Genomic DNA, 15,166 nt, shown 5'->3' on the forward strand with positions numbered 1-15,166 from the left:
AACCGCCAAAATTGTTCGTATACCTTATTCAATGAAAATCGCGAAATTTTACACCCGCGAAAATAACCCACTATATGGTATATTGTTACTAGATAAACTGTTCCCAGCTGTCACAATGTATTGGATTTTCACATTAAAATTGGTGTACAAAATATTTTCTTCTTTTTCTTTCTTTTACATATGTCTTTTGGTTTTCAATTCTAGTGTTTATATTTATTTACCATGCATAGATGTATTTTGTGACCTGTCTAGATTTATTTAGCTGATAGCCAAATCCGGGATTTCCCTTATCCGCTTCCGGAATCGGATCTGATATTGTAATCTCGCGGCAGCCATTTTGGTGTCAATGTTGTTTTTGACAGATAGTGAGATACGATTTTACTCGGATTTACACATTATTTATCGGCGATTTTATGTATAAAGCTAGCAGTTTAACAAATTGAACATCGCTGTCATGAATAGTAATGATGAAAATAAGTTTGAGATCGTTTATTAGGAAACTTTGGTAAAAATGTTTGCAAAGTTATTTTTTTATATTCTTTCGAGGTATGTCGGGCATGTCGTGCATAGCTAGTAACAAAGAAGAAAGTCCGACTGCAAAAGTGGAAGGTCGCAGACCTCGGACCACCGCTAATTTGAACCCCTGCGTCCAAATTGAAAAGATAAGAAAATTTCGTCTTCTTTTAAATTCAAAATTGCCGCCAACAGCGTGATCAGTTGATCTTATATACGTAGTTGACTACGTATTGACAACAAACAATATTCCTACGACTTTTGCAATTTGGAAAATCGTAACTACTTGTCTTTAGAGATTTTCGGCGATTAGATATTTCATACATTTGTTCTTTGACATCTTAGCCAAAAGCTTAGGGGATAATAATCTACATAAGGATTCCTAATGTGCTCTACTTCCTATGTGCAACTTCAAAACTTTTGGGAAAAACGACAATCATTTAAGGTTTCTCTGGTCATATTTTTTGTAATCCAGAATGAAAAGTATAAAAAAAACTGTCCAATAAGTTACAAATAATATAGTAGCCAGCTAGATGATAACAATGGCACGTATTTCAGCAAATATTGGGTAGCACACAAATCCAGGGTGATCGCATAAGGCAGCTTAACTGCCTAAAAATCAGATGCTTATACATGTTATACATTGTACCACTATTTGGTAAGCATCTTCAGTTTTTGTGAATTGTTAATAATGCTTATACTTTATATCCAAATTTCATAGCTTTTTTTATTCACAAAAAAAGTGTGTGTGCTTCTCTTGAATACTAAATGCAAATATATTCCAAGTAAAAATGTTGTTAATGATTTTGTTAATCTGATGTAACTATAAACCTTGTTATTAGCTTGACCGACAGGCTTAGCTGAATTCATAAGGTTACAGTCAAAGAGAAGACATTTCACCCTTTCAGGACACATTAGTATAACTATATTCCATTCTTTGCTTTCACTCAGTATGGTCAACAGGGTATAAAAGCAACAATCTCCAACATTGCATTGCCGCTGTTATAAATAGACATGGAAAGAGTCAACTCAAAAGCTTACAGCAAAATAAAGAATCCCCCTTTAACAGTTAGGTGCTACTAAATGTCTACATCATACCCCTAAAGAAGTTGTTTGGTCTCTCAAAATTGAAAATGTTTCTTCAATCAAGTCAACCAAGAGTTAATATATTAATTGGTCGCCTCTTTTTTTTACCAATGAGTGAAATTCTCAGACATGTCAGAGGGCAGTTAGCATAAAATTCTCATGCCAATACATAGATATAGGAAGATGTGGTGTGAGTGCCAATGAGACAACTCTCCATCCAAATAACAATTTAAAAAGTAAACCATTATAGGTTAAAGTACGGCCTTCAACACGGAGCCTTGGCTCACACCAAACAACAAGCTATAAAGGGCCCAAAAATTACTAGTGTAAAACCATTCAAACGGGAAAACCAACGGTCTAATCTTTATAAACAAAACGAGAAACGAGAAACACTTATATATTACATAAACAAACGACAACTACTGTACATCAGATTCCAAACTTAGGACAGGTGCAAACATTTGCAGCGGGATTAAATGTTTTAATGGATCCAAACCTTCTCCCTTTTTCTGAAACAATAGCATAACATCACAACATAGAAAAACATACCATAAAATATCAATTGGCAGACTTAACTCAATCAAAAAACATGATTACACAATGAACGAATAAATTTGATCTGCGATATCTGAATACAAAATTTAATGCACAGTTAATTAAATATTACACGTCAATTTTAAACCTGGTAAATATACAAATTTTAACATGCCTGTATAACTGAAATTTAAAAAAAAAATATTTCCAAAACATTCAAAATAAAACATATTGTTGGTACATGTAGAGCTCTGTATGTATACAAATATCTAAAAAAAATAAAGTTTAAAAAGTTTTGATTTTCATGCTTTTTTTTGTTGGTATTATAATTTTTTTTTAAATCTGTTTCTTGTTTTTGTTCAATAAAAAAATGATAAATGTCATACATGTCATACTAACCTCCATATAATTTGACTGTTTCCTCAATGTAGTATTCTTTTGCACTATAATTGATGTCATCATGACTTAAGTCATCTTTGTCCCAGCTTGTTTTACCTTTACCTTTGATGTGCACCACAATAGCTGTTCAAAATATAATATTTGTAAAGTATAGACTATATTTACAGGAGCAGGAGGGTGGGAATGCCTTAACTGTCAGACAACTACAGGAGCAGGAGGGTGGGAATGCCTTAACTGTCAGACAACTACAGGAGCAGGAGGGTGTGAATGCCTTAACTGTCAGACAACTACAGGAGCAGGAGGGTGGGAATGCCTTAACTGTCAGACAACTACAGGAGCAGGAGGGTGGGAATGCCTTAACTGTCAGACAACTACAGGAGCAGGAGGGTTGGAATGCCTTAACTGTCAGACAGCTACAGGAGCAGGAGGGTGGGAATGCCTTAACTGTCAGACAACTACAGGAGCAGTAGGGTGGGAATGCCTTTACTTTCAGACAACTACAGGAGCAGAAGGGTGGGAATGCCTTAACTGTCAGACAACTATAGGAGCAGAAGGGTGGGAATGCCTTTACTGTCAGACAACTACAGGAGCAGGAGGGTGGGAATGCCTTAACTGTCAGACAACTACAGGAGCAGGAGGGTGGGAATGCCTTAACTGTCAGACAACTACAGGAGCAGGAGGGTGGGAATGCCTTAACTGTCAGACAACTACAGGAGCAGGAGGGTGGGAATGCCTTAACTGTCAGACAACTACAGGAGCAGGAGGGTGGGAATGCCTTAACTGTCAGACAACTACAGGAGCAGAATGGTGGGAATGCCTTAACTGTCAGACAACTACAGGAGCAGGAGGGTGGGAATGCCTTAACTGTCAGACAACTACAGGAGCAGAAGGGTGGGAATGCCTTAACTGTCAGACAACTACAGGAGCAGGAGGGTGGGAATGCCTTAACTGTCAGACAACTACAGGAGCAGAAGGTTGGGAATGCCTTAACTGTCAGACAACTACAGGAGCAGGAGGGTGGGAATGCCTTAACTGTGAGACAACTACAGGAGCAGGTTGGGAATGCCTTAACTGTCAGACAACTACAGGAGCAGGAGGGTGGGAATGCCTTAACTGTCAGACAACTACAGGAGCAGAAGGGTGAGAATGCCTTAACTGTCAGACAACTACAGGAGCAGGAGGGTGGGAATGCCTTAACTGTCAGACAGCTACAGGAGCAGAAGGGTGGGAATGCAACTACAGGAGCAGGAGGGTGGGAATGCCTTAACTGTCAGACAACTACAGGAGCAGGAGGGTGGGAGTGCCTTAACTGTCAGACAACTACAGGAGCAGGAGGGTGGGAATGCCTTAACTGTCAGACAACTACAGGAGCAGAAGGGTGGGAATGCCTTAACTGTCAGACAACTACAGGAGCAGAAGGGTAAGAATGCCTTAACTGTCAGACAACTACAGGAGCAGGAGGGTGGGAATGCCTTAACTGTCAGACAACTACAGGAGCAGAAGGGTGGGAATGCCTTAACTGTCAGACAACTACAGGAGCAGGAGGTTGGGAATGCCTTAACTGTCAGACAACTACAGGAGCAGAAGGGTGGGAATGCCTTAACTGTCAGACAACTACAGGAGCAGGAGGGTAATAATGCCTTAACTGTCAGACAACTACAGGAGCAGGAGGGTGGGAATGCCTTAACTGTCAGACAACTACAGGAGCAGGAGGGTGGGAATGCCTTAACTGTCAGACAACTACAGGAGCAGAAGGGTGGGAATGCCTTAACTGTCAGACAACTACAGGAGCAGAAGGGTAAGAATGCCTTAACTGTCAGACAACTACAGGAGCAGGAGGGTGGGAATGCCTTTACTGTCAGACAACTACAGGAGCAGAAGGGTGGGAATGCCTTAACTGTCAGACAACTACAGGAGCAGGAGGTTGGGAATGCCTTAACTGTCAGACAACTACAGGAGCAGAAGGGTGGGAATGCCTTAACTGTCAGACAACTACAGGAGCAGGAGGGTAAGAATGCCTTAACTGTCAGACAACTACAGGAGCAGGAGGGTGGGAATGCCTTAACTGTCAGACAACTACAGGAGCAGGAGGGTGGGAATGCCTTAACTGTCAGACAACTAAAGGAGCAGGAGGGTGGCAATGCCTTAACTGTCTGACAACTACAGGAGCAGGAGGGTGGGAATGCCTTAACTGTCAGACAACTACAGGAGCAGGAGGGTGGGAATGCCTTAACTGTCAGACAACTACAGGAGCAGGAGGGTGGGAATGCCTTAACTGTCAGACAACTACAGGAGCAGAAGGGTGGGAATGCCTTAACTGTCAGACAACAGTCATTTTCAACTAACTTGAGTGTCAAATTGTTTAAGAGGTCTGAAATAATTATCCTTACCGTTATTTTTTGGGAAAAAATAATGTGATTAGCCAAAATATGTCACTTTTTTATTGTCTATAAGAAAGTGTACATTTTATTGTTATGTAACAAAAATGTCTGTTCAAATCATTTTGCAAGAATTTTTACCTTCATTCATCATGAAAGTTCCCCCACTAGGACCCTCATTCAGTGCATAATATTATATTGAGACAGTTAGTCTTTTATCATTTTCTGTAAATTCATATAAATAAGTACATGAAGTATATATGTGTTTATACACATGATAAATGGGTCAATCATTTTCAATAAAGCCACAAAATAAACAGTATACTTTGTAAAACAATGTAAAATAATAAAACTACACCAAAAGGTTGAGATGACTTTAAAGACACACTGCATGTAGTCAGAAATACAAATGAAATAATAATGATCTCTATCTTAGAATTAAAAGAATGCTGTCATTATTGTCATTGGTTGTACACTACTAGTATTCCTGTCATGTAATGTTGTCTATTTAGAATTGTCATTGATATATGGACCATAATTTGGTATTCGGCCTTTGGTTTTTTTTTTGTACCCTTTTTTATAAGTTCTAAAATTTTAACTTTTATTTTGTGGGTTGTGTTGGTGTTAGAATAGTATGAATGGAACAATTGAGTTTTTCGAGAAAAAATTAATACATTTTGATTCACCGTTTACGTGACAGGAAACCAAACAGGAAACCAATCTTTATTTTCTTTATTTTGCACAATATAATTCAAAAGGCATAAATAAACACCATTACTAGTGTAACTTGCTTCATGTTTATATTTAAAATCTATTTTCAATGTTATATTAAAGTTTTTTTTAAACGTGACAGGAAACCATAAGAAACCAAAAGCATTTTTTTAGTTTTATTTTATTGCAAAATCTGCTTAAAATAATCTAAACAGTATACTTTTTCTTAAAATCCATCTTAAATGTAACAGTATTATAAAACTCCTAAATATGTGCTTGTTTTGAAAACAATTAGTACAATTTATTCAGAATTTTCCATATTTTCTTCATTGATACAGGTTACCATAATCGTTGTATCTTGATGTTTTGGCCAAAAAAATATATTTATATTTGGTTTTGAAATTCCAGTTATATAAAATTTATTCCAAATCATTGGCAATGTAAAATTCTTTAAATCCAGTAAAGAAAAAAACTTTTAATATTCTGCCTCAGTGCATACTAGTATAACCATAAGCCACAGTAATGTATATCATTTATTTCGAAAACCATAAAATAACAAGTTCTACATATGTGTGCTGTGATGTTGGTAAAAAGCTACAAAAAACAAAAACAAAACCTTAGCTAACTCATCATACTCATGACTACAAAAATCATAAAACTAACAGTTCAAATCTATGTATCAAAATGAATTTTCAATCAAATCATTCAAAAATTATAGCACCAAATGGCTTTCCATACTTTTGTAAAAACAGTGACAAAATTAACAATCATCATATTTCACTTTTGGCTGATATACACATATACAAAATTTATCTTGATGTGGAAACATATTAACTTTCATCATACAATCATTAAAAACTATGAATTATAAACTTACATTGTGAGTTGGCGTAGTTTACGATACTTTTAAATGCCTGTGACCACGTTCATGCTTTCAATTTAGGAAACAAAAAAGTAAGGGGGACAGTAACGAACTTCAAAGTACAAAAATCTAGCAATAAAAAATAGTCCGGGAAAACTTATGAAAAATCGATAGAATTTCTGTTAAACAATAAAAAATCAACACTGGTAACAGTACACTCCCCGTCTATTATCATTCCCATGATAATATTTTACAACAAATTTATGCAAATATATACCAAATGTAAAAATAAGTCACAATTTTGACTATTAAGAAAAATCAATGCTATCGAAGAACATTCCTTCCGCATAAAAAACACACTAAAAATACAAACAACAGTTCACTTAAACCTTTTATAAATTGTTCAATATTGTCAATATTCACAATCAGTCTACCAATAAAACCATCTCACTAATCGGTCTAGTATATGTAATAGCTTTTCCTTCCTTGTAAATGCGGAGGCGAGCCTTGCGTACTTTTCCATCATCGCTTTTGAAAACTTCCTCCACAATGCCTAGTGGCCACTCTCCTCGGTAAATAGATTTGTCTCTCATAAGAATTACATCACCAACTTTGATATCGTCTTTGTCAACGTGCCATTTACGTCTCTGTTGCAAACATTGTAAATAATCTGACCTCCAATGCTTCCAGAATATATCTGATAGAACTTGCACATGTTTCCATTGTGCACGATACATATCCTTGAGATTGTATTTGTCCGTTATCACAGGTAAGTAGTCTTGTTTTCCAGTTAAGAGCATTGATGGACTTAGAATCAAAGGCATTTCCGGATCTGATGATATCTGTGCAATGGGTCTTGCGTTAATAATAGCGGTCACTTCAGCTAAGAATGTTGTTAAACTTTCATGAGTCAAACTTTTACTACTAGAAGTTAAGATAACAGCGTCTAATATTCTTCGTGTGACACCTATCATCCTTTCCCACACTCCTCCCATGTGGGAAGAGTGGGGAGGGTTAAATTTCCATACTGAACCAGATTCACATAGAAAGTTTTTAACTGTCAAATCTTCAACATTTATAGCTTCAATATTTGAATCATCTGTGGCACCTATGAAATTTGTCCCACGGTCAGATCGATACACTTTGGCTTGTCCGCGTAATGACTGGAACCTACGAAGTGAATTTATAAAACAGGAACTGCTTAATGATTCTATCACTTCTATATGAACTGCTCTCGTAGTCATACATGTAAATAAAATAGCCCACCTTTTACTATTTGCTGAACCTCCACGTGTCTTATGAGTTAATACTTGCCAAGGTCCGAAGGTATCCAAACCTACAAATGTGAACGGAGGCCCTGGTGTTAGTCTATCAGAAGGCAAGTCCGCCATTTTTTGTTCCTGGAACTTTCCTCGAAGTTTCCTGCATATTACACACTTTTGTATAAATGAAGAAATTAATCGTTTAGCTCCAATTAGCCAGTATCCTGCACTCCTTAACGCACCTTCAGTTAAATGTCTACCCTGATGTTTCACTGAATTGTGATAGCGGTCTATAAGAAGCTTACTAATGTAACTATTTTTCGGAATGATAATTGGGTTAATTTCTCCTGTCGGAAGCCAAGACTTTGCCTTTTCCAAATGTCCTCCTACACGAATCAAACCTTGTGAATCCAAAAATGGCGAAAGAGAGATTAAAGATGATTGTTTTGAAATGTTTGTGCCTCTAGCCAAACATTCTATCTCTTGCGAATATACTTCCTTCTGACATTCCTTCAAGATAAATAATTCCGCTTTTTGGTAACTATCAACTGACATGACATTTTGACAAAAATGCCAACCTTGGCACGACTTATCCTTTAAACTGAATGACTGAGCCACATTTTGCAAAAATGATATAGCTTTCACAAGCCGTCTCCAACTAGAGAATTTTTTAAAACGCCCCACTATTGGCGCAAGCGCATCTATTGACGTTTTCGATGCACTTATCTCTTTTCTAATCTCTTTATCATTATCTGGACTAACTAACGGATATAATATTTTGACATCACATTGAGCTTCTTCGTCAGAGTTCTTCATCCACTTCGGCCCAAGAAGCCATGGATTGTTTTCCATATCAACAGATATTGAGTAACGTGTACCGCAATCTGATGGGTTTAAATGTGTTGGGACAAACTGCCACTGATTTGACGACGATACACTCAGAATGCGTTCAATTCTGTTTGACACGTAGGTGTGAAAACGTCGGGTCTGATTAGTGATATATCCTAACACAATTTTGCTATCAGAATAATACTTGATAGAGTCCAACGGAACATCTAAATTTTCAGATATTATTTTTCCAATTTCGGTTGCCAAGACAGCCCCACATAACTCTAATCTTGGTATCGTGTTTCCGCTAAGAGGTGCTAGTTTCGATTTTCCCATAATAAATCCTACGGTACTGGTCCCATATGTGTCGATAGCTCTTAAATATGCCGAAGCCGCAACTGCCTTCTCTGAAGCGTCTGAAAATACATGTACTTCTAAGTTGTCCATAACACTGATTGACATAGGTATATACATACGCGGTATACTAAGTTCTCGAAGTGACAAAACAGAGATCCTCCATTCATTCCATTTCTTTTGAAAACTTTGTGATAAACATTCATCCCAATCAGTACCCGGTGGGGATGCATCTCGCAACAAAATCTTTCCGCTAATTGTGAGTGGTGACAAGAATCCAATCGGATCAAAAATACTATTTAATGACGAAAGAATACCTCTACGGGTGCAGGGTTTATCATCTTGTAATGGGGTAAATACAAAGCTATCGGTGTTTAAGTCCCAAGCGAGGCCAAGGCTGTGTTGTACCGGAAAATAGTCTTCACACAAGTTTAAATTCTTGAGATCCTTTCCAATATCATCGGTAGGGAAAGCCTTCATTACGTCGCTACTATTTGATGTAATCTTGTGTAACCTAATGTTACCTTCTGTTTTTAGCGCCATCTGTGTTCTTGTTATAAGATCAATTACTTGTTCACTTTCAGGCAAGGAAATGAGCCCATCGTCTACGTAAAAATCCCTGTTAACGAAAGTCTTAACATCTGAGCCGAACGTTTCATTAGAGTTTTCAACTGTCTTGCGTAATCCGTACGTTGCCACTGCAGGAGAAGCGCTATTGCCAAAAACATTGACACACATCCGATGTTCTATAAGCGGATTATCTGGGTTATTGTCCTTGTACCAAAAGAACCTCAAAAAGTTTCTATCTTCTTCTCTCACGTAGAATTGATAAAACATTTGTTCTATATCAGCAGTGGCCGCAAACTGGTCACTGCGAAAACGCAACAAAATACCAAGTAGGTTGTTAGTGAGATCTGGTCCTGAAATCATAACACTATTGAGAGATACTCCTTCGAAAGATGCTGAGGAATCAAATACGCCTCTTATCTGGTTAGGCTTGTTCTGGTGGTAAACGCCAAAAAGGGGAAGATACCAACACTCCTCATCTGTGATTATGGGAGCTACCTCCGCTGCTCCGCTAACTAATACTTTTTGCATAAATTCTACAAAATGAGTCTTTTTTGTAAAATTTTGTTGGAAAGATTTATCGAGTATTTGAGCCCTTTTCCATGCTTGACTCCTATTGTTCGGCAATCGTTGTCTATTTGGTCTAAAAGGGAGGGGTGCAGTCCAGTGCCCATTTGAATCTTTCTTAAATTCAGAATCCATGAGATTAAGGAACAAGCGGTCTTGGACTGATGTGCCAATCTTGTCGTCATCTTTGGTTTTAATAAACAATGGGTCATTGATACATCTTTGTGAATTAACATTATCTCTGATATGAGCCAATTCAGTGTTTTCCTTTACATACAAAGTGTTAATACAAGGTTCAAATATAGTTCCTCTACCATTGTTCATTACATTAGTCTTATTGACATTGACAAAATTTGGTTTGTGTACTTTGCCTAAGCAAACATCGCCTATAATAACCCAACCGAAAAAGAGCTCCTGGGCAAATGGCGTGCCCTTCGGTCCTGTCAACTGTCTAAACACGTGGTGCGCTTCTGGGACATCTCTTCCAATCAAAAGTTGAATGTCTATATTTGGATTCAAATCTAACATTTGATGAGCTATCTCCCGTAAATGGGGATAGGATTTAGCAATATCCGGAGTCGGAATTTCTGATTTTTCGTCTGGGATTGCACTGCACTCTATTACTGAATGTATTTCAAGTTCTCCATTACCAGACAATGACTCAACTATCAGACTTTCTGCACATCTACCATTCATGATAGTGCGTCCAGCACAAGACGACATAGTATACTGAATGGCCGATGTATTTATACCTAATTGATCAAACAGCTCAGTCTTAGCAAGAGTTCTGTTACTTTGGTCGTCCAGTATAGCGTACACATTAACGGCTTTATCTGGGAAGTTCTTCGGGTACACACGGACCTGAACGGTTTTTCCACATGATTTACCACTAAATCCACATAAAAACGTGCACTTGGATGACACTGTTTGATCATTAGCATTTTGCGTTGTATCAGATGATTTCTCTCCGCCGTCAGGACAACTAGATTTTGCAGTTACATGCATAGCGGTTATATGATAATTACTTCCACAATGATCGCATTTTACAGTTACAGTGCAATTTCGTGACATATGAGTTGTCGAATGGCAGCATTTGAAACAAATATTATTGTCCTTCAGATACTTTCTGCGTTCTTCATAAGTCATTGTTTTAAAGGCTCGACAAGTATTCAAATGATGATTGGCTTTATGAATAGGACAACGTACTGTCTCTTTCTCTTCCTTCTGTTTAATATTAACATCCGTTTTTCGGTTAAACACTGACGTTGCACCATGGTTAACTTTCCGTGTTTCATTTTTCCTAGAATACGACGTTTCAGTATTACTATAAATAAACGCGGGATCATTTTTGACAGCACTAACCTCTCTGATAAATTGCACCAAGTACGAAAAAGGTGGAAATGGTACGTTGTTCCTCAGTTTGTATTGCGATGCACGTGTTGTCCACTTCTCTTGTATATTATATGGTAACTTGTCCACAATTGGTAAAACACCAGAAGAAGAGTCGAAATATGACAATAAATTTGAAAATGTCTCATTCTCTTTCGAAGATTCTATTTGTGTGAGAATATCTAATAGCTCATAAAGTCGACTATGATCCTTGTTTGTTAACTTTGGGAACTTCTGTAGTTTTGTTTTAATTGCAGCTTCTACCATCTCAGGTCTACCATAGCGTTCGTCAAGACGCTCCCATATACGACGAAGACCAGCATTTGGATTGTTCACATTTGACGCACGAATATTTTGCGAAAACTTTGAAGATTCACGGCCGAGCCATTTAACTAATAAGTCCATTTCTTTGAAAGCCGTAACTGAGAGTTCTTCAGTAATACTTTTAAAGGTAGCTATCCATGAAGCATAAGTTTCGGGACAGTCATCGAAATTCTGAAATCTAGAAAGTAATAAATCTTTCTTCAACAAAAACTTTGTCAAATCAGACACTACAGACTGATCATGATTTGGTGGCAGTGGTGGTTGAGTTAATTCAAAATCAGCTGCATAAGGATTTAATGTTTGTTTTTGCCGAATTTCTGGTTTAATATCTCCAACTATCGATCGATCCAAATCGTCGACTTGAAATTTTGGCAAATTCCTTGGCGTAGGAATTATGTTTAACTGGTTCCGAGGTGCCGGAGTATGTGAACTAAATTTGTCTTGATTGTTCGGAATATCTTGCGGAACATTATTATTCTTGTCTTGAGATTTGAGTTGTTCCACTTCATTAAATTGTTCATTTACATACTTTTTTGTTAGTGTCATTTTCACTTTTTGTAAAGACTCTTTGTCTTCTTGTAACGACAAGGATCTTCTATCGCTCTCGGCTTCTTCTAAAACTTTGACCTCGACCTCTGCGACAGCGGCTTCTGTCTGTTGTTTAAGCAGTGCTAAATCTGCATCAACTTCAGCTTTTTCACGGTCCTTTAAAGCTTTAGACTGTGTTTCTAATTCACTTAATCTTGCTTTTTGCTTAATTAATTTTGTTTGTTGTTCCGCATATTGTAACTTTGTTCGTTGAACTTCAGCATTTACACGCTTCCTAGCCATAGCTGAACTCGAAATTGAGCCGCTTTTACCACTATTGTTTGAACAGACAGACTCTACAGGAACTACTGACATAGTTTCAGCTGCGGTTAATTTCAATGTCTTAATTTGTTGTAATGTATTGTCAATGATTTCAGTGCACTTTTTAAACTCAGTCTTAAAGGTGGGTAATGCTTCATTACTGTCTTCATTATTCTTGCGTGTCAAAAACTCAATATATTGATTTGAGTTTTCACAGTATTTTTCACGAGACTTCAAAATGTTTTTCTCTAGTTTGCGTAGAGGTTTCAGCTCCTTCGAGCACTCTGATAATTCTTCGAGTAAATTTTCTATAGTTTCCCATGAACCGTCAATTTGTTTAAGGTATTTTATCTTATGTGAATGATAAAGTTCTTTACCTTTCTCTGTCATTTTATGTTCATGTGTTTCTGTTGTTTCAGGCGGAAGTGGTTGTGATTGAGCCATTTCATAAAATTGTTTGTAGGAACTAATGCATGTTATTCTGTATCGAACTGTGTCTTTGCAATCTTTTTACTATTCTGCCTCAGTGCATACTAGTATAACCATAAGCCACAGTAATGTATATCATTTATTTCGAAAACCATGAAATAACAAGTTCTACATATGTGTGCTGTGATGTTGGTAAAAAGCTACAAAAAACAAAAACAAAACCGTAGCTAACTCATCATACTCATGACTACAAAAATCATAAAACTAACAGTTCAAATCTATGTATCAAAATGAATTTTCAATCAAATCATTCAAAAATTATAGCACCAAATGGCTTTCCATACTTTTGTAAAAACAGTGACAAAATTAACAATCATCATATTTCACTTTTGGCTGATATACACATATAGAAAATTTATCTTGATGTGGAAACATATTAACTTTCATCATACAATCATTAAAAACTATGAATTATAAACTTACATTGTGAGTTGGCGTAGTTTACGATACTTTTAAATGCCTGTGACCACGTTCATGCTTTCAATTTAGGAAACAAAAAAGTAAGGGGGACAGTAACGAACTTCAAAGTACAAAAATCTAGCAATAAAAAATAGTCCTGGAAAACTTATGAAAAATCGATAGAATTTCTGTTAAACAATAAAAAATCAACACTGGTAACAGTACATTTAACTTGAAATTAAAATCTTTAAAATAGGCACCATGTGATATTTGTGACCTGTACACCATCTACATGTACATGGTTTCCACATTTTAACCTACTTTAGTGGGCTAAAATCAATAAAGTACTTCCTTTCAAGTCATGCCTGGTAAAAGTTTACTTTTCCTTTGACAAGTTTATTGCGCTTCTGAAAAGTGTTTGCAGAACATGAATAAAAAAAAATAATTAAAAATTGTGACAAAGTTACCAACTTTGTACCTTCCAAGTGTAACGGTATATTAACATGCATTTTTCATTTAATTATCTTTATTCACCTAAAATATCCAGTAATATTTACTGCTGAAGCAAAATCAATCCAACGAACATCGGCACCATGATAAGAGACGTAATTTCGATTGAATTTTCCAAGGACCCTTTACATCGTTATTGGGAAACGTAGTGTGTTTAAACGTCGGTCAAATCTGAAATCGATTTTGTCAAGTCATTGGGCATTTATTTTCACACAAGATTGTATGTAACATTATGCATATAGGAAAAATAATAGACCCCCGGCGCAATCTCTTTGAAAATTGTATTTTCCTTTTTTAAACAAGTCGAAACAAGTCTACAGATTATGTTTGCTAACATCCCGTTGGAAACAAAAACAATGTTTAGAATTAAGTATATCGTATGTCCGGCTGTAAGGGTGTGATCACATGTTAGTCACATGTTTCACGTATGACTGGAAATGATTAGAACTTAAGAACAAAAACAATTTTAATAAATAACTGGACTTCTGTTTCGTGTGAAATGTAACGCATAACGATAACGTCATTTTCTTACTTAATTATTACGAAGATCAAAACAAGAATGTAAATCATCTCTGATTTACCTGTTTGAACATCTCGCGAGAGTTCATATTTGCATATTGTTTTATGAATTCTATTACAACACAGCAGATTACATCATCTAAAATTTGCGTTACGAAATCGGACACAAAAGTCACGCCACTGTTCTTACATCTGCTACATAAATACTTATAGTTCTCGGCATTTTCTTCTGACCATTCTTATTGGTCGATGTTCTTTGTTATTTGAAAGCAAAAGTTACGAATTTGCCGGTGACGATTATCTATAAATCAGTCAGCGTTATGCTCTTCGGAAGCAAAAAGTAACGCGAGAAACGACACAAAAATACGGTTGTAGAATCTTTAGAATTTGTATATTTCAATTTTGTTTCTAGGGAAGAGTATCATACACTTGCATGACTTGCATGTTGATAAAAATAATGGCATCTTGAGATGTAGTTACAACTTTTCTTACAGTAATTCACAATTTTATCACTTTTCTATAGTTATAGGAAACGAGCCCAATAGCAAATTATGGTCCATATGGTTTTATTTATAAATTTACTGTTTACAAATTTTTGAATTTTTTAAAATACTAAGGCTTTTCTA

The 15,166-nt window shown here is 36.5% G+C and overlaps 1 protein-coding gene across 3 annotated transcripts in view; it reads right to left on the reverse strand.

Moving 5' to 3' along the window:
• The window catches only part of LOC134720956 (arrestin domain-containing protein 17-like), a 78,786-nt gene that overhangs the window by 13,757 nt on the left and 49,863 nt on the right, over positions 1-15,166 (reverse strand). For all 3 annotated transcript variants that reach the window (XM_063583575.1, XM_063583574.1, XM_063583573.1), the window contains exon 3: positions 2,533-2,655. In XM_063583575.1, the coding sequence (XP_063439645.1) occupies positions 2,533-2,655 (123 nt within the window). The remainder of the gene's footprint in view (positions 1-2,532; positions 2,656-15,166) is intronic.

The sequence above is a fragment of the Mytilus trossulus genome, chromosome 6, assembly GCF_036588685.1.
Source record: "Mytilus trossulus isolate FHL-02 chromosome 6, PNRI_Mtr1.1.1.hap1, whole genome shotgun sequence".
NCBI lineage: Eukaryota > Metazoa > Mollusca > Bivalvia > Mytilida > Mytilidae > Mytilus > Mytilus trossulus.